Below are 19435 nucleotides of genomic sequence, written 5' to 3'. Positions count from 1 at the left end.
GTAGTTTAACTATTAGGCCGCACATAAATGCCTGCATAGCTTTCATAAAATGCCAAATGAAATTCTCCGGGATGCGCAGAAGCGAACACGGGTACGTATTTTCTCCTTTACCATGAACCTTAAAAACGATGTTCGCAAGGCACGGCGCAAGTCATGAAACAGCTGTACGTAGCATCTGACTTAGTGGCATTTCGAGTTGATAGACCTGTTGGGTATGAGAGAGAACTTGGTTATAATTCCGTTCAATGCAAATTATTTATCTCGAGGAGGGGATAAATTGTTCGTCTACTGTGTAGGATTCAAATTGTGTGATATTTTGTACATCCCGTTCTCAATTGAATCTGCATGATCATTTGGTTACCAGAATCTTACCGAATATCACGGGAGGTTTACGGAAAGGGCAATGACTGGTTTCTCAACCTCGAATGCGTGAATTTGACGTGGCTAGTTTGAGGTGGGCTCTAATGCCATCTATTGAAACATCTTCGGGTTGATTACTGAGGTTTATCAGGTGTATGTATCGTGTGTCAATGTTAAAGAGATTTTCTACAAAAGGTGAAATTGATTCGTCTTCTGAAATAATTAAGATACGATCCCGTTGCTTAATAATCTCAGGGAAAGGGAATCATTTGCCAAAATCTTGTTCTTTCTGATTGGCAATGACTACGATGAAATAAAAGTGATTTATCTGTGAATGAATATGTGAAGAGGATTTTTTTTGCTATATCGCACCCGTGCTCCCAAGTTAAGGTGTAAACGTTCACGTAGCGCTGTGTTTGCGGTTATAATATTTACCGAGAAGTATTAAAGCTTTGCCATGAGATCTCATAGTATTCAATAATCATGTTTAAATGTGTTAAATGGCTCACGGAATTAACTTAACACTAAATGGTTCCATAATGGATACGAGTGTGTGCTAATATGAATACTTTGCATGCTTTTGAATGAAAGATGAAATACTGGTCTGAATAATCAAAGCAGTCGAGTATTATATGGTGGTCATAAAAACCATAAACAAAGGTCGGTTTAGTAGGTGATGGTAGAGATCACCCAGTGCTAATAAGCCCTATACGGCGTGTGAAAATTCACACATCACGGTAGGGGGGCCAGTTCCTTTCCCTGTGCCGGTTATGGTTTCCCAGGAAGACCTGGTACCCGAAAAATCACTAGCTTGGGTGGAGCTGCAGGTGCCCAGAGTGCCTCTCCCGGGAATCGAATCCAGGACCCTCCGGTCGGCAGTCCAGCGCTCTATCCCCTGGACTACCACGACCCACAAGGTGGTCATATAATGTTTAATTCGAGTTTTTGCTCCTTGCTGTTGTTATTTAATGTGTAACTCGTTTGAGTTCATCGTGCGAAAAAATAGGAAATGGTTAGAGGAAGCACAGGGTTGCTACACCGGGTTATTTTTCTTTACCCGTAAATAAATGCAATTAGTAGCAAAATTAACAGAGTGAGACAGCTAAAAGAAGTCGAACCTTTTAGGAACCAGCGTTGTTAGGCTGGGACAAGAACCCGGAAGTGTAGCAAAGCCCAGAGTCACGCAATGCATCGGGCTTTAGCCCCTCAGCGAAAGGGCATCCAAAGTTCTGCCATTATCCACCCGACCGTTGTGTGCACTTCGCTTTGAATTCGAATCGCTCTCTTCACGGCTTACCTATACGAGCTGCCAAAGTTATAAAACTAGTCCGCCGCTCAAAAAGGAATACAAAGTCTTGGAGTGGAGCTCCTAAACAAGCAATAAACTTTCAAGAATTAAATAAAATGAAGAGTGGTCCGAATTTACTTGTTCTTGGTTGAAAATTTCTAAAATTATAAATATATTCAGGAAAAGTTCTTTCCATCTTCCATGACTAATTTTATGCATATAATAAGTTCATCCAGGGATATTGAAATGAAATGATTGACTTTGTAATTCCACACAATTTATTTAAAAATATGATCCAGGTTTTGACGTTGAACGTCATAATCAGGTTTTGATGACATCTGATGATGACGTTCAACGTCGGAACCAGGGTCGTGTTTTTAAATTAAGTATGTAAAATTACAAAGTCAATCATTTCATTTCAAATATGCTATGCAAATTCCATAAAGTTTTCCACCGGAGACAAGAAATTTCATTCGGAGATATTTATTTTTTGGGTAACTTTCAATGGCCACCGATAGTGAAGTGGGGAGAGGTGAGAAATGGGATGAGGGATGGGAGGGGATTGACAAGGGGCTCGATCGCTCACTGGAGAAGCCTTCAACAATTGGCACCTGGAGGGCCAGCTGGATGTTGGTGACAATTGCGCTATGTATCCGAGCGACAAGAGGCAACGGGTGGTCACACCCAGTTGGAGATGTGGGGCGAAGCAAGCTAAGGCAGTGAGGGGCAATAGGTGTTCTAGGAGAGATCAAAGGGAAAGAAGAGAGACAAAAAGATGGCTAGGCTACCTATATTATCAGGTAAAGCACAATTAGTAAGGACCATCTAGTGCATATGAAATGAAATGTACCAGAAAAATCCAGCATCACCAAATATTTAATAGATACCAGCCACTCCGTATCTCAAGCTTATTTTACACCTCTTTAAGGGTTCATCTTTGCTCATTTCCTCGACTTCTACGAATGTATTTTCATCCGCAAACCGGGAGATAGCTTAAGAGCTCCAATCTCTCTTACAAGTATTATTACGAATTTAACCCTTTTTCTCCCTCCCCCCGGTCCCAGCGCATGCCTCTCCTTCCTCCCCCCTTCCGTTATAATTCCTCGTGAAGTGGTGATCAGTTATTCGGTAATCATTCTTTGTTTGATGTCGATGGCCACTCCGTCATAGTGGCGTTGCATCTCACTTTTTTCTGTCTCTCCTTTCGCTTTGACCCTTCATTAAATTCATTTTATCCATAACTGCCTCTCCTTAGTTTCCTTTGCATGGTAACATCCCCATCCAGGCGACCACCCGTCTTCTCCTGTCGCTCGAACACGGTGAAAGTACTATTTCAGAAATCCAGCTGGACCTGCATGCGCCAATTGACGAGGGATTTCAAGCACGATTTCTCCAGCGAGCGATCGAGTCGCATGATTCATAATTTCCCTCTTTTCGCAATCCCCTCCTCATCCCTCTGCTAACTCATCTCCTTTCCCCACTTCACTTTAAACTTCAATTTAAATATAAAATTCTAATTTAGCCATAATTAGAGGTCCTTTTTAACATTTAGTATAAGGGACAATTGTTGGACGGGAAGAAGGTAGGCAAAAATGTTTTGATGAGTAGTCAATTGTAATGCTGTTCTTGGAGCACTTCGTGTAGTTTCAAGTGTAGCCTATCTTGGCCGGTAGGCTACACTTAATAATCGAAAAAGAATGTTCGTGTTGATGTCTATTTGTGGTGATTGAAAAATTACGATGCACGTTTTCAGTAGTGTTTGGCATTTGAATCAAAGGAATTATACGTAACTTGGTAGTGAAGAGTAGATTCGGTGGGGGCATCTCCCGACTAGCCCAGCCTCCGGTCTAATGTAGATTCCCCATTACTTCCCTGTGTATTCATGGCTCAAACTGCACATTTATATGTATATACATCAATAATGAGTCCTTCTTTCGCCGTAAGAGGCTACGGCCTATAACGAGCTTGTCAGACGTTTTTGTATTCTGTATATTACTTTTTATCACCGTTCATTTGAGCTTGAAAAATGCTTCTTCTACTTGAACTTCCCGGCTACTCTCACGCTCTTAAACTTCGCTACACTCTAGTTAGTGTCGCTGCTTGGCATTAGAATCTATTTGTTGCAAAAGGGAAAGCTCAATAGTAAATAGAAATAATTAAAATAGATCACAACTACTATTTAGTGCTTTGAGGATTAGCGTCAGAAGTTTATCCTGTATAGCGTTTGCCTTATAAAGGTGAGACACGAGTCCTTGACCTTTGGCATCAAGGTTCAATTTAAAATTCTATTTAATCCCCAAATTTCAGTCCGAGAGAATCTTTATTTATTTATTGGTTAAATAAACAACAAAGAACAAATTCGATACGCTTTTCGGTTTGGATAGACACAGGCTTTGAAAAGATTGATTACGGACTGTTTCGGAAACCTTCACCAACTTACACGTCGCGTAAGCCTTTCGAGTAAATGACCAAATAAATAAATGGATATATTTTGTGTATTTATTAATGAATTTGTTTTCATCAGTGGGTTATTGCGTACGTGGGATTTTGTATTGTACCCGAAGTGGCAGTTAATAAAGCTCAGCCATTCAAAGGGTTGCGCGCATTACGCGGGTTATTCGGGCTGAGTGTGTACAATGTAATTTAATTTCTCTTTTTATAAGGAAAAATAAGTAAATTACGAAAGTCAAGGTGGATAAGGAGTAGAAGTAATAGAAACATGTGATTTTTATCATCCTTTTACTCCTTTTTTATCACGAATCCCTTCCACCACATCAAACCGGAAACTTTGAATCTTAGAATTCGTGGTCTTAAAGCACTATATGTTCGAGGAAGGGGAAAAATTGTTGGGAGAAATTCGTAGAACGCATTGAAAGTAGCGGAAAGAGATATATGATGGCGATATATGATATTGAAGTGTGATAACAGAAAGAAGAGTAACTTTTATAAGAAGGGAGGGGGATGTGGTGAGGATTTTTGACTGCAGGAAAGATAATGGGATATACTTGGAGCTGAAAAATGGATAAGAGTGTAAAGGAAAAGGTTTGCATTTTTTAAGTAATGACGAGAAGTGTTTTATAAGCATTCAGTTGCTGAGTAAACCACGACGTAGTGAAGAACTCTTCTCCTTAGGAAGTCTAACTTTGCTCAGTAGACTGCTATTGATAATAATGTGAGATTGAGTGATAAGAACACGCACATGGAACGTATTTAAAAGTTGAAAATATTTATGTCCTTGAATCGAACCCTGAAATCGAGAGAGGAAGAAAAGGCCGCTCGTGTCTTGATTCCAAGATGCCAAGAATGTGGTTTACTCATGCTCGTAGCCTTCCGTATGTTTACGTGGTATGAATTATTGTTGCCTTCCTTCCTTCATTTCTCCTCTCCTCCGGCCCTGGTGCCTTCTTTCCTTATTTACCCGAGAAATTGTGCGTTTCGGCGTCTCCGCTGTGGTTTTGCTGGTGGTTGGTTTCGCTGTACGGGGGATGCTGTTGAATGTTATCTCCGTCGTCCATGGTGACCGTGGCCTGGTCACCCCCGGCGTCAACGTCTCCTCCGCTCACCAGTTCACCCGAGCGACGCTGCTCCCGGCCGCAGGCATGCCGACTGCTAAACTGTCGATGACCGTGCTCTTTCGGTCCAAGCCTCGACATGCGTTACCACCCACCAACCAATCTGCCGAACGAAAAATTGTGACGTTTGAGAAATAAAAGAGAGAAAGGCGGGTGCGGGAGATACGTCCCCTACCTATTTTGAGGGAAAATTTGCCATTTTATATACTTAATTCATTATAAAATAGTATACATATATTACAGAGACATTGAATTAATTTTGGTTTCATAAGGTTCTAATTTATATTGATAACGTTATTTGTTTTTATCCATTAGGCGATGTCATGCAAAATAACGTGTTAAAAATGTGTTTCCAGGGCCTATTACAAGCTGGAGTTGTGAATGTGATGGGTGTTTTTGTTGTTCCGAAAAGTACGATAAAATATAGCTATAAATATGAAGTATTTTTGAGTTAATTTAATTTATTTCTGTTTTATAAGCCTAAAAAGATTTTTCTTACTGCTTTGCCTTGCTTATTGATATTGCTTACATGTACTTTAACTTATATGAAGCAAGTTGATTGGCGTAGTTTGGAGACTTTTGAAATGTGGGTGTGGAGAGGGATGAAGAATGGATAGAATGGAAAACAAACGAGGAAGTACTAGGGGTGGCCGGGGGAAATCAAATAGAAGCTGGAAAGATGGATTCAGAGCGTTCATATTGGCAATGGGATGTTGAAGACTGTGAATGAGGAGAGACCGTAGAAGTATGCGGAATTAAAGAGTACCGTACTGTAGCGTCCGATTGCAGGTTGTTGTTTTTTGTTAGGGGAGACAAGTAAATGCAGTGGCTGTGTTCATCTAAAACCTACCGTGGCCAGAAGAATGCCGATATTATTAATTCTAGGTTATATTTAAAATTGAATTAGTATTTTTTAGGAAATTAATACACTAGGTGATGACCTCTTGGCTGTGCCACGGCGAAAAATAGGGCTGTGTCGTTTCAACTCTGATACCCGCATTATTTTGTCGGTAATCTGTGCTAAAAACTACATAGTGTGCATTTATACTTAATATATGCAATATTAATTACTAAAAACATTACACAGGTCAACTCTTCAATAGAAATAGAGGGAAGGTCATAGCCATGCCATTAATGTATTGCGAATAGAAGCCGTATTTCAACATTTTCAAAATTAAATGTATTTTTTCAATTATCCGTGGACCAAAACTATTTTTTTCCCGGCTCGCTTGAAAGAGCTCGATCAATAATTATGTTTTATTCAGAAAAGTATTCGGGCACGCCTGGAAAAAAGGTATCCTCTTAAATTGCTTCCTATAAAAAATATGAGGTTTCAGTTCGTTATATTCTTTATCTCTCTTTTTTTCGTTGAAGTTCCTCATTGTCACCACTGTCGTATTCCCACATATTCATTTTTTCTACTTTTTAAATTTTAATAGACTTCAGTCAGATAAATAAAATGTCTTTGGATTGACCCATTTCGAGATTCAATTTCGGAGCGTGCGGACTAAAAAGACAATGAATAAGCAGAAAGCGTTGAATTCACGTTTTCAAAACAATATGTAGGAAAGTAAAGTTTAGAAAGTCCCGCGGTGCTTGAAGTAACATTTTACTCTAACTCTCAAGAATTATGCCATCAATTATTGATGAATCTTCACTTCGATTGGTGATAAAAGGTAGCAGCAATTTAATTTTTGATGAATGCTGGTTCTTTCAATATCTATGCTAAAAAAACGTTTCCAAGAGTTAAATTTATGTGTGTTGAATTTATTATTAATTTCATTTTTAAGGCAGTAAGTTAATAAATAAGTTTTTGCTGACCTCGGCGTAAAGGTTAAGTACCATGATAGGTTTTTCACACCGTAAATAAAACCTGCATAGGGGCACTTTAACTAGTGGCTTATTATTTTAAAGTACCATTACCAAACATGTAATAGCTATAGAAGTTTACATTAAAGATAATTGGTTCGCACCCACAGTGAATATGTGCTATTCCAAAGGCAATTTACAGGAATTCATTGTTTCAGCATATTAAATTTTGCAAAATTTCCAGAAATTTCTATTTTTACATATAATGGTAATCAAGAATGGCCAAGACTATTCCAAACCTTCTTAAAGCAGGATAAACATTTTAAATATTAATTCCTATTAAAACGCATTCCCGACTCTTTGATACATACCTGTACATGTAGTGTGAAATGACTCGGATCTTCTTCCGAAATTTCAAAGTAATTTATTGTTAATATTTAACATGGTTATTTTCAACCAATTTAATTTATTTGGTTATTTGGATAGATTGGTAGTTCATTAGGACAATATTAACACGCTAAATACATGCGACAAAAATTCACGTTTAATGTTATAGACGTAATTCAATTGTTCACTGATGGGAAACCTTAAAATCTCTCTCCGAATAAAAACTCAATGAGACGCGTTTTTACTCAAAGGGATTGTTAATTTGGAAATTCCATTAAAAATATTATAATCAAGTACTTGTGACACTATAATAATCACGCGTGAGTGTGTAGAATAGAAATGCGCACGCAAACTTGCTACCCGCGTGCATGCAATTTTGTGCAAATTTCCCTTCTTTCATCCTGTCATGGTTGAAGTAGTTTTTGGGAAGAGAAATCTTCTCTTCCTCCCGCGAGTGCGTCGAAGTCCTGCCCGGCGGGTAGATCGGAGGAGCAAGGCACTCGATTTGCAATTTCCCTCAAAAGCCTCTTGAGGACGACATCATCGGTTCTTGGGGCTATTCCCGAGCCTTATTGCGGGTGGAATTGATCGCCGGGAGTGAATCTCACCCTCCCTCCCTCTCCCTCCTCGTCAGTCGCCCTAACCTCGTAGTCTGGTGGTGATTCCGTACCCGTTCCCTCCCGTTTGCGTCATGGACCCCTCCTCCGGTGTTTCTCATTCACATCCAGACACTCCAGCGGAGGGAAGGGGGTGGGGGAATGAGGGCTGTGCCTCACGAATGAAATGGGAAAATTTCTTCTCCTTAGTTGGATACTCAGTTCTCCGTCCTCTTGCCTCGTTCAACCCCCCCTTCCAACCCTCCCCCTCCCCCATCCCTCTCCCAGTCAATGCACATACAACCCCTGCCGGAAGGATTTACGCAAGTCACTAACTTCCTCAAACTCAAGCAATGGGAATGACTGCTACATCTTACTCTGAAGGCCGTCACGAGGGCGTTTGGCAGGGGGGACGAACAACTAATGACTACACGTAGGGTTTCAGCTGCTTTTGTCAAGGTATGCCCCCAGATCCTTAAAGACAAGAGGGTTCTTTCTTATCTTCACATGTGACTTATATTTGTTTCGAAATTCTCGCGTTTATTTTTAATTAAAGAACAGCACCGCTCTTTAACGAAAAATCAATTAAATGGCCGTCGAGGAAAAAATATAGAAATTATATCAGAAAAACATATGCATATTTGCTAAGAATAAACATTCAATGTTTTGCAAGTAAAATTGTTTATTGTACATACTTAATTTTATCCACAAAAAACTGCAAAGACTATTTTTTTGATAAATTGGCTTTTTGTCGGCAAAAAAGCTTCTAAGGGGAAAATGCATCCTAACTGGACGAGCATGTTATCCTAACGTTTTATAACAGCCTCTAACGTGGTCGCGTGACGAAAAATGACAAATAAAGAGCTACCGCTTCGGCTACTGCCTAAAGGTGAAATAGCGTCGAGTAAGGCTCTATGGTATTGCAAGAATTTAAAACTACTGCTTTAATGCACGCCCCGAATCGGCCATATATTTTAAGTTAGCGCAAATTTCGAACTTTTGCCATTTGGTTTGGAGTCTCTCTGCAAAGTTTTATTGATTAGTCAGTCCTACAATTTCTTTCTGAGAAAACGAGGAGTGAATCTCTGTAGTATCGTGCGAACTCCTAACCATATCGCAATGAAAAATACTGCATTCGAGGTAAACTGTAATATTGATTGAAATTGATTTTTATTATAAGTCCAAATCCGGACATATCTTGCCAAATCCGGACACATAACCTTACAACAAATCTAATGCTAAAGATATTCTAAATGGAATCAAATTTGGCTATCCTAGGATGCGCTGATTATACGTTTCTTATTGAAAGATCACATTCAAGAGTGGAAAAAATTTTGTTCCAAGGCTTTTCAATATCCTTTCAATTTAGCTCTCTAAAAAGAGGAGTAGGGAGATTAGAACACTTATTATTTATCTGTTTTCAATGACTTAATTTTTGTGAAGTATTGATTATGAATGAATATGCGTCATATATTTCTATAATGTGTACCAGTCAGGTGATCCTATTAGAATTGTTTCTCCCAACAATGCGCTTTCTGCACTTACACCATGGTGTTGACATTGAAACTGTTATCCCACTTAATAACCATTTATTGATTTCCTTGAAGTTTCTCCAAATCGTATTTGTGGCCACTATATGGATGTAATAACAACTTATAAAGCATATAAGGCACTGGTTATCCCTATCCTAGAATACTCCTCCATAGTATGGGATCCATATGACGTGGGGCATATTAAAAAGATAGAAAAAGTTCAAAGAAAGGCAGCAAGATATGTACTCGGAAGGTGCAAAAGAACGGATAGTGTCACAGAAATGTTAGATGTACTGAAAAGGGAGAGTTTGAAAAATAGAGGAAAAAGGAGTAGGTTAGGCGCGATGTATAGAATTGTTAAAAATGACGAAGCGTGGGAAGATTAATGGCAAGAGATAGAAAAGCCTAACTTTAAGGGAAAAAACGACCATAGCCTCAAAATAAAAATAATGACTCAAAAAACAAATAAGAAAAAATACTCTTTTTTTAAATAGAACTATAATTGATTGGAACCAGCTGCCTGGAGGTTTGTTTGAGCCCTTTCCATCCAATTTTAGAAGTTTTAAGTTGAAATGTAAAGCAGCCACTGGGAAATAAACTTAATTGTAGTTATGAAAATATTGTTTGTATGTGATGTGGACGGCATTTTGTATGTGATGTGGAAGTTTGTTTGTATGTGATGTGGAAGTGTCATTGTATGTAAAAATATTTTGTCTCTAATCTGTTTTTATGTGTTCGTATGTAATTTTCGTTGTTAGAGTTATCTTTGACCTAACCTGACCGTTGCCCACCAGGAAATTTGCCTAATTGCAACGTAATTGTGTAAAATAAAAAAAAATGTAGTATACACTCTCAGTTGACGTGTTTCAAGAACGGCATGCTTATTTAAATACGTTACATACTTAACTAGAATTAATCATTGTCAAAATCAAAATAAATTGGTAGAGTTTCATGGTTGTTTAATTAATGATTCTAATCTTTTGAAGGTTGATACTTTGATTATTACTGATAGCATGGGAAACTTGTATACCTTTGTGCATACATTTACGGTAGCGTGTGATGTTTTTAATCCGTCAAAATTTTTATATCACCTCTTTGGTCTGTCATCTTACTCTTTGCACACCGTAATATGTCAGCTCTCCTACTGCATGGACACCATTGAACTATCAGAGCTCGTGAACTCCCGAGTTTAGCTCTCACACCACTTTGGGCACTGAAAATGTGCGTGAGTTTAATTTTATGGTTTTTTTTTAATTAGTGTGGTCATCTTTTGATGTGCGTGGTCTTATGCTATGAAAGAAATTCAGAGCATAAAAACAAAGAAAAGAAAATGGTGTCAATATTCAGTGAATAAATAGCTATTGAATCAAGAAATGCATGATCTAATATAGCCTACGGAATATTAAACAGTATGGCAATACTAATACCAAAGATAGTTCAATGGTATCGATGCCGAGGGTGGCATCGGCTCTAAATGATTTAGTGGTCAACATTGAGAAGATTAACCTCATCATAGCGACATATTTATATCTAAAATGTGCTGAAGACGCCCTAGCAAGCTGTTCATCTTTCTATGGATAGGTTTGTTCCACATTACTTGGTTTCTGAAACAATAATAGTGTCGTAAATGGAATCAGAGTACAAAACAAAGTACTCCGTGCGACCCAGGGCATGATCGCATATAAGGGGACTGACAAGGGTGGCACGAATGCATCTAACTGCTTCCAATTCTCTCTCCCGTGCAATTAAACGCTCTTCTTACGACGGTCGGGTGTCCCGAGGGCTAATTGGCCCGACCTCGGCGTTTGGTAGATCCCGCTGTCTTCCCCAGGCGTCTTTTCCGTCCTTCCCTTGCACTCCTTTGCCAATTACATGTACGTCCCTTGTTCTCTTTCTTCCTCACACGCACACATCTTAAACCCTTCAAACAAGAGGACGGGAAAGAATAAGTATCAAAAAACCCGACTAGGCACTACGATGGGCGTTTTTCCTCGCCTGGTCCTCCTCCTCCCGCCCGCGTCGAAATCCCCCTCTCGTTGGCGTGGTGCTGTTGTCCTTGGTGCCTTCCCAGTGTCGCTTCCTCCGGAGAGGGACTTCAACTCAAACGGACTGTGTGTTCATACGTGAAGTAACTCTAAGTGGATTTTGATCCCGCCACGAGCCCTCTCGTTTCCGTGGCCATTCTGTGATCTTTTCGGTCGTTTTCATTCTGAAAGGTCTCGATTTCTAACGGCGTCCCTGTCCCGTGAACTGCGAAAACAATTCCGGAGCATGAGCCCGGAGTTTTGATGCGTTCGTTCCTTTTTTTACAATTATATTTCTTCTCTTCCCGTAACTCATTTAGAAACATCTTTTCCACCACTTATGCGGTTTAAAAAAATTTATTTTTGTTTAAGTATTGGTACACATTTTTCATTTGGTTTACGTTTCTATACACTATTAAGATTGTACATTGATTCGGTTGTAATGTCTTGTTGATTTCTTCAAGGTTATTTGTAAGGGTAACTAGTTCTTTTGAGTTGATTAATCCCATTTTTAATTTTCCTGAGCCATAATTATTTTTCCTTTCTCCTGTGTATCAATTTACATAGACATTAATGCCTATTTTATAAATTTATTTTAAAATAATCAAACTCGACTCACAACAGATGCATAATAAAACATGTAATGAATTAGCATTTAATAGATAGTCCAGTAGGACTATGACCTATTATGAGTTGTAAAACAGAGCTTAGTAAAAACCACATTTATTGTCCTCCTATTTAATAATAGCTATATTTTCGTTTTAATTTATATATTTGACTTCAAATTTGTATATTTGACTCTTTATCTCTCACTCACTCAGGATAAAATTATTTAAATTTAATTTCAATTACTTGTAAATTTTTATTTATTTTTTGATGAAAGACCACAACAAACTTTTTAAGAAGAAATATAGTTACATTTGATCATTGTGTTTCTTTTGCCAGTTGTTTCTATATTGAAATAATGGACTCGTAATGCTATCAGTTCTTAAATGACGAGAGTACAACCAGTAAACCCTTTGTAGTCGTGAAGTTCCCGTCATCTCCCGCGAATGCGTAATTCGTATATGCAAAATACTCCCTTTCATTTCGGTAGCAAGTTGAAAGAAATGTCTTCGCTTGGAAAAGAGTCGCTATTATAATAAAATTAACTTAATTCGGTGTAATAGAGTTACATTCTGATTTTCCTTCAGAGGTATTTGAATGAGCTTCGACTATTATATGAACTATAAGGTTTGTAATTCACTTTTTACGCATTTAAGTCTCATTAACTCTTCTGGCGGATGCATGTTAATTTACGTAAACGAGATATAAAACAATTTACATTCCCAAATAAGACTCTTTGTTGATAACTGCATTATATCCAGACGGATAGAGCATGTAAATGACCGAGTAATACTACAAAATTACATTGATCGCCTTGGTGACCGAGTTACAAATAATAATATGGGGATTAATGTCAGTAAGAGTGAGCATATAAATTTTTCAAATAAAAAGAATGCAGAAAAGGACATATACACTCTCTTTGGAGAAAGAATCCCATGTAGCAGTCATTGCAAATATTTAGGCATTAACTTACCTGGGGATCTTGGATGAGGAGTCCAAGGAGATAATTTGACACGGAAGGTATTGCATTGGGCAATGAGAAATTTAAAAGGAAGTAGCGTAGCCACAAAAGAAAAAGCATGTAAGGTACTTGCTAGCCAGGCTACATGAATGGGATCCATATGAGGTGGGACATATTAGAAAGATAGAAAAGGTTCAAAGAAAGGCAGCAAGATATGTACTCGGAAGGTGCAAAAGAACGGATAGTGTCACAGAAATGTTAGATGTACTGAAATGGGAAAGTTTGAAAAATAGAAGAAAAAGGAGTAGGTTAGAGCGATGTATAAAATTGTTAAAAATGACGAATCGTGGGAAGATTTATGTATGGAAAGAGAGAGAAAAACCAAACTTTAAGGGAAAAAACGACCATAGTTTCAAAATAAAAATAAGAACGCAAAAAACAAATAAGAAAAAATACTCTTTTTTTAAACAGAACTATTGTTGAATGGTACCAGACAGGTGCCTGGAGGTTTGTTTGAGCCCTTTCCATCTAATTTTAGGAGTTTTTAGAATTAGTATAAAGCAGCCACTGCGTGATGAACTTCATTGATCTGTGATTATCGTACTATTGTAATTATGAAAATATTGTTCTGTACGTGGTGTGGACGGCGTTAGAATTTGTATTGCAAAAGTGAATGATGTGTTAACGGAGCGTGGTTTTGAACGGTATACGAATTTGAAGAAAGGGTGATTATGGACGGAGTGGGGCAATGGACGGAGCGTTGTAGGTATGGTATGAACCTAGCCCATGGGAGATGGTAAAGGTGCGGTTGGTAATCTTTAAATGCCATTGTATGTAAGAATATTTTGTCTTCTATCTGCTTTTCTAGTGCATGTATGTATGTATGTTCATTTTAGGAGTGACAGTTGACCAGACTTGACCGTTGCCACCAGGATCATTGCCTAATTGTAACCATGAATTCTTAAATAAATAAACAAATATGTTGCGGTTGTTAAAAGTCCAAGAACAGCCTCAATCGCTCTAAAATCTAGAATTATTCTCTATCTAGGAGTTGATTCATTCACTTAAGGGGCAATATGCATATAGAAAGCGATAATGTGATCAGATTTTTATACTGACACTACTTCACTTGTAACAAGTGATAATAACGATACAAGTTATTTATTTATATGAAAATGTGAAAATTATTGATGAAATGAAGGACACAATGAGAAAGCGGGAAGAGTTAGCGTCAATCGTCCATCTTTGAAGGCACGCGAATAACTTAAGTCTTGGATTCCAGACCCTTACTAATTACATTTCTTATTTAATTTTGGATTTCGGACTCGTGTGCTGTTTTTTATATCTTTTATGCGTAAAAATCAGGAATTTAATAGTGGAATGAAACTATTTAAATTTTTTCAGTGTGCCTGTATTTTAAAATATCCCGTCGTCATTCTTTTGACACGACACTCTAATAATCATATCTGTAATTCTCTTTAAATATGCTACGCTAAATTATTAATGTTATACAATTTGTCTTTCATTGTTAATATTTGGACTTTCTCCTTCTTGAGAATCTCATCACTGTCTTTGCATTAGATCGTTCATGGTTACCTCATATATTTCAGGCTTTTGCTTGTTAAAGTTACAGGAGCAATCTGAGTACGCAAAAACTGGATTCTCCGCGATGTTTAAAAGTTTCAGCGCCTGGGAAGTAGGAGTGCGCAATATCGCGATGAATCGATCGGGTCGTTCATATCTCATTTTTTTAATGTTCAGCTTCCAAGCAATACGGTATCAATGTTGGTGATTTCTCTCAAGTACCGATGGTAATTAAGGAAAATCGATATCGAATGTGCCGTTGTCGTCCTAGTCTCAAATCAATATTCAACATTCGGAGTCGAGGGAACGGGGTATGAATTGGGATCCCATTTCATTAATATCGAATGGTTTAGCTTAAGTGTGAAAAGTAAAATTTTAGTTCGAATGCTTTGCGTAAACGCGAAACTTGGTATTGAATTAATATCGCCTTGGGATGCTCGAGTTGAACAGTCCACAGCCCTACTGACGAAACTCTCCAACGCCCCCTCGACCAGGACGAGCCTTTTACGCCTCGACTGAGCGAGTGCTATAGCGACTGCGCGATAGTACGAAAGGTAAGCATGCACACGGACACGCCTCTGTATCCGACACCAGCGATGCTCGCGGAAGGCGCCGCTGGATGTTAGCATTCGAAACTCCGCCTCACTCCTCAACCAGGACGCTTCGCATTCCACGTTGAGTGTAGGGTAAGTGATACTCTTGGGGGAAGTTTTGAAAAGGTGTGATCTGCGTCGGCGTCGAAGTCCCCGCTAAAATGAAACCTTGGATCCGCAATCTGTCAAGTGAAATGATATCAGTTATCTTGGTGAAGAGGGGGGTGGTGTCACGTGACCGTAAAGATGATGAGAAATACGAGGGAGGAATATTGTGTATGGGAGAAATTATGAGAAAGCTCAACTTTGACTAAAACATAAAATATAGAGTACGGAAATTTTGAGAGTCCAGTTCGTGTACTAATTTTCACATTTTCCAAACTCCTTTCTAAGTAGGATTCAGAATATTTTGGAATACTTCCAAAAGTATGGAAGGAATTCCCTCTCTGTACTATATTACGAACCAATCACATATGCGAGTAAAAAGATTCACCAAGTGCACACAGTGACTGCTCACGAGTGTTCTTATTAGCAATGCCATCAAAGAAATTTTTAAATGTTTTGTTTATTGTTTTCTATGCAACAATTTAAGTAAAATTCAGGCTATACGCTAACGAATTTTTTACTTAGCAATTGAAACTGTTTAAGTTTTACAGGGCCGACCGGTGGGACCCCCATCCACCGCTCCGTTGAGACTACAACGAAACAGTCACGATACTGATTTGTATAGGTCCTGTATATTTCAAACGAATTTCAAGCATTTTCATATTTGAGCACCAATAGAAATCAACGAAAGTTCGTATTGTTTCGTTCTAGTAGACCCTTGTATATTGGCACGATGTCAAATAAGTCGCCTTGTTTCCCACCTTAACATGTAAACATTTACATAGATAATTAATTATATATTTATTTGATGACATTGAAAGAAATTCAGTTGATCATGTTGCCACGAAAGAGATTAAAATAAACCCCATGTAAGTTTATAGAATAATGGCTAGAAATATGGCTATATAATATGGAACTAGCTATATATGGCTATAAATATGGCTATATAATATGGAATGGCTACTTTCTCACGAATTGTTGGATTTGAAAAGTTAATTTGCAGCTGGCATAAGAATATGCAAATATGAACACTCTCACTGAATAAATAAACTTGTTATTTTTTCACACAAAAAACTGTATAATACTACCGGTTTCAACGCATAGTCGACCTTATCAGATACCCGATGATGTAACGTAGGCGTCGAAACCGGTAGAATTATAAATGTTATCGTGTGAAAAAAACCAAGTTAAATTATTTAGTGATCATGAATTTTCACAAATTAAGAGCCACAAACAATCAAATTCATAAGTACTTCCCTTCATACCGGAAATTTTGAATAAATTTTAATGACTTTCCATCATAAAGTACTTCTGCTAATTCTTTGCGCGTATTTAAAAAAATATGTTGAACTCTGTGTTATTTCCCCTTCTTTCCCAGTGTTAAAATCCAACAAGAGAATTTTCGATCCAGTGACGTCCATAGTGCCTCTTTAGTGTCAAATGAATTAAGTCTCGAAATAAGAACTCCACATAGCACTGCTGTATTGTGAGGTGAAGAATTGACTTGAATGTAATTTAATCGTGAAATATTCATTTAAACTGGAGAATGCGAGTCTCCCGTGGATATCGCTGGTTCGGAGGCTCAAGTTTGTTAGCTTTTCCAGAAATGAATACAAATATACTGAAATATTCACACATGCTTGCAGTACTCCTTTAAATTCTGAGCATGACAGTTGAATATTACGTACCGGTGTTTGAGATTAAATGACACGAAAGCGTTTAGCCTATCGTCCAAAATTGGGGAGAATATGAGGCAATTGTTGCACATGATCTACACTATCCTACGAGATGACACGATAAAAATCACTTCTTTTCGTCCATAATTTCCCTAACGTCACCCCAGATGCTCTTCTGTTACTTCTTGTACTGTTTGGCTATTCATCGTTATTCTGTCGACGGCCGTAATATTTGACATCTCCTCGTCCCTGACTTACCCTCTGTTACTACAAGTTGTTCGGTAAAATACTGAGTGACTTGGGAGGGAAGCAGTTTTTGTCCTTTGAAGAAGCACAGGACTTCCTGACCTTGTTTCAGTAGTTTGGCACAGAAATACAACTGGGAACCGACTAGTTTGCAACCAGACCATCAGCAGAGCGTCTGCGAACCTAGCTGACCAACCATAGGAGTAGAATGAAGTTTCATGTTCACCGTGAAATATATTAACTACCTATTTCCAAAGTTTAGATCGCTACCATTGAATTTTTAAATGGTATGGTTTACTTTTTGACGAATCAGTTTGTTCATTGTTTTGTGGGTATTCTTTAAATGTTTTGATGAAACCAACTTATTCAAATATATGCCAAACAAAAAAGAACTATGCGACATAAACCATAGGGATGAATGGCATACGTAAGTCAGTTATATCATCATATCTCTATTTAAATTAATTATTTCACTGTACAAATCATAATCCACGGTTCAATTACTCATGAGCGCACTCAAACTACCCCAATGGAGAAAACAAGGGTAGCTGTAACGGAAAAGAGAAACGTCAAACTTTAGGGGGGCGTATCCTGACAACTTCGTTATCATTTTGGGAAAATTTGTCCCCCTAGAATTTTATTTAATTAAAAATTCTTATAAAAACTCTGGAAACCTTAATAAAATGCCTCACTTTCTTATCTTTCACCAAATACCGCGATAGGAGTTATGGAATTCCAAAGTTGCGTATCAATGTATCATTTAAGATTAATTCCAGGTTAAAAATATGATTAAAGCGTTGATATCACCACTAATGACACTATAATGAATTATTCCAATAATGTTACAGGTAATTATTATTTAATATCTCTAAGATTAGAAGGTCACAGTGAAATCATGAGATGGTAAGCGAGCATTAGATTTCAAGTTTAAGCATTTGAATGGGAAAAAAAGAAACAAAGAATTATAGGTACACAATTTGAGAATTAAAAAAATTTCCGATCTTTGTATATACCGCCTGTCAAATGTTATTCAATTCAAATACGAAAATTTGTGTAATATATGCCATTAGTACAATAAAAAATACAAAAATATTACCTGAACAGTTGAACACGTGGATAACAATTTTATTTTACCTTGCTATATTGCATATTTCTTCGTTAATTACATTGAGAAACGTATTCTGATTATACTATATTTTGGAAATCATTTTAGTCGTACTGAATAAGTAAGGGAATAGAGAATTTAGCGGAGAGAGCAGTATCCTGCGGAGAGAGCAGTATTACTAATCATTCATGAGCAAAAATTTCGTATTTTCTATTGACTTCGTAACTTGGGAGAGGAAAAAAAAGGAGTATCTAAAGCCCAGTTTATAAATAATTTACATCGGTATAAAATTATTAAAACGTACACGGAGATATAATCCTTGCTTAGATCGGACTTTTCCTTATTTTATCTAAATCAAAGTGTGTTGAGTTGTAAATACTGACACGGATTGGAATGCTAGTGTGATGTTGACCTATTTCATGTCCAGTACGTCGTGGGTGGGCGTATTTCTCTCTCCGTGTCGGATGTCTCGACTGGTTCACCCTTAAGTTAGTCCTCCCGGGACACATTTTAGCAACGCACACTTGCCTACATGCAAGGATGAAAGAGGATTTCTTCGTGGGAGTGAAGTCTACCCAAATAGACTCTCGGAATGTACATTCATGCAAGTACTCATTGCTTTAAAGAACAAGGAGTTGCGGGCATTTATCTCTTTCGCCAATTGTGTTGCGCTTCCCGAATGACTGTCCTTTAGTCACGACACGGTTTTCTTCTCGCGGGTCTGTTGACCTCTATGCGAAGAAACATTTTTCCATTCATCCTGTTATCGGAGAGTCTCTGGGTTCGTAATTAAAACAGTAAGAATTAGTTTTATTTCATATTTTTTGTGAGAAGAATCATATCTCTTTTTCTGTGAAGCAAAGTCTACTCGATATCCCAACTTAGGTGCGAAAAAAAAACAATCCCTATCACCAAATTGCCTTACGCATGGCTCTTTCGATAAAGTTCTATGTGACGCGAGTGATATCATTACATTTCAGGGATAGAAATA

General features: G+C 37.9%; 1 protein-coding gene across 1 annotated transcript in view; it reads right to left on the bottom strand.

The window, feature by feature from the left end:
* Window positions 1–19435, bottom strand: part of LOC139693302 (calcitonin gene-related peptide type 1 receptor-like) — a 250636-nt gene that overhangs the window by 29489 nt on the left and 201712 nt on the right. The window contains exon 3 of the mRNA XM_071591414.1: window positions 5067–5323. Coding sequence (XP_071447515.1) covers window positions 5067–5301 — 235 coding nt within the window. The 5' untranslated portion in view covers window positions 5302–5323. The remainder of the gene's footprint in view (window positions 1–5066; window positions 5324–19435) is intronic.

The sequence above is a fragment of the Hetaerina americana genome, unplaced genomic scaffold (genome assembly GCF_022747635.1).
Source record: "Hetaerina americana unplaced genomic scaffold, ioHetAmer1.1.p SCAF_46, whole genome shotgun sequence".
In the NCBI taxonomy this organism is placed as follows: Eukaryota; Metazoa; Arthropoda; class Insecta; order Odonata; family Calopterygidae; genus Hetaerina; species Hetaerina americana.
This window is presented reverse-complemented; position numbering and strand designations above follow the sequence as displayed.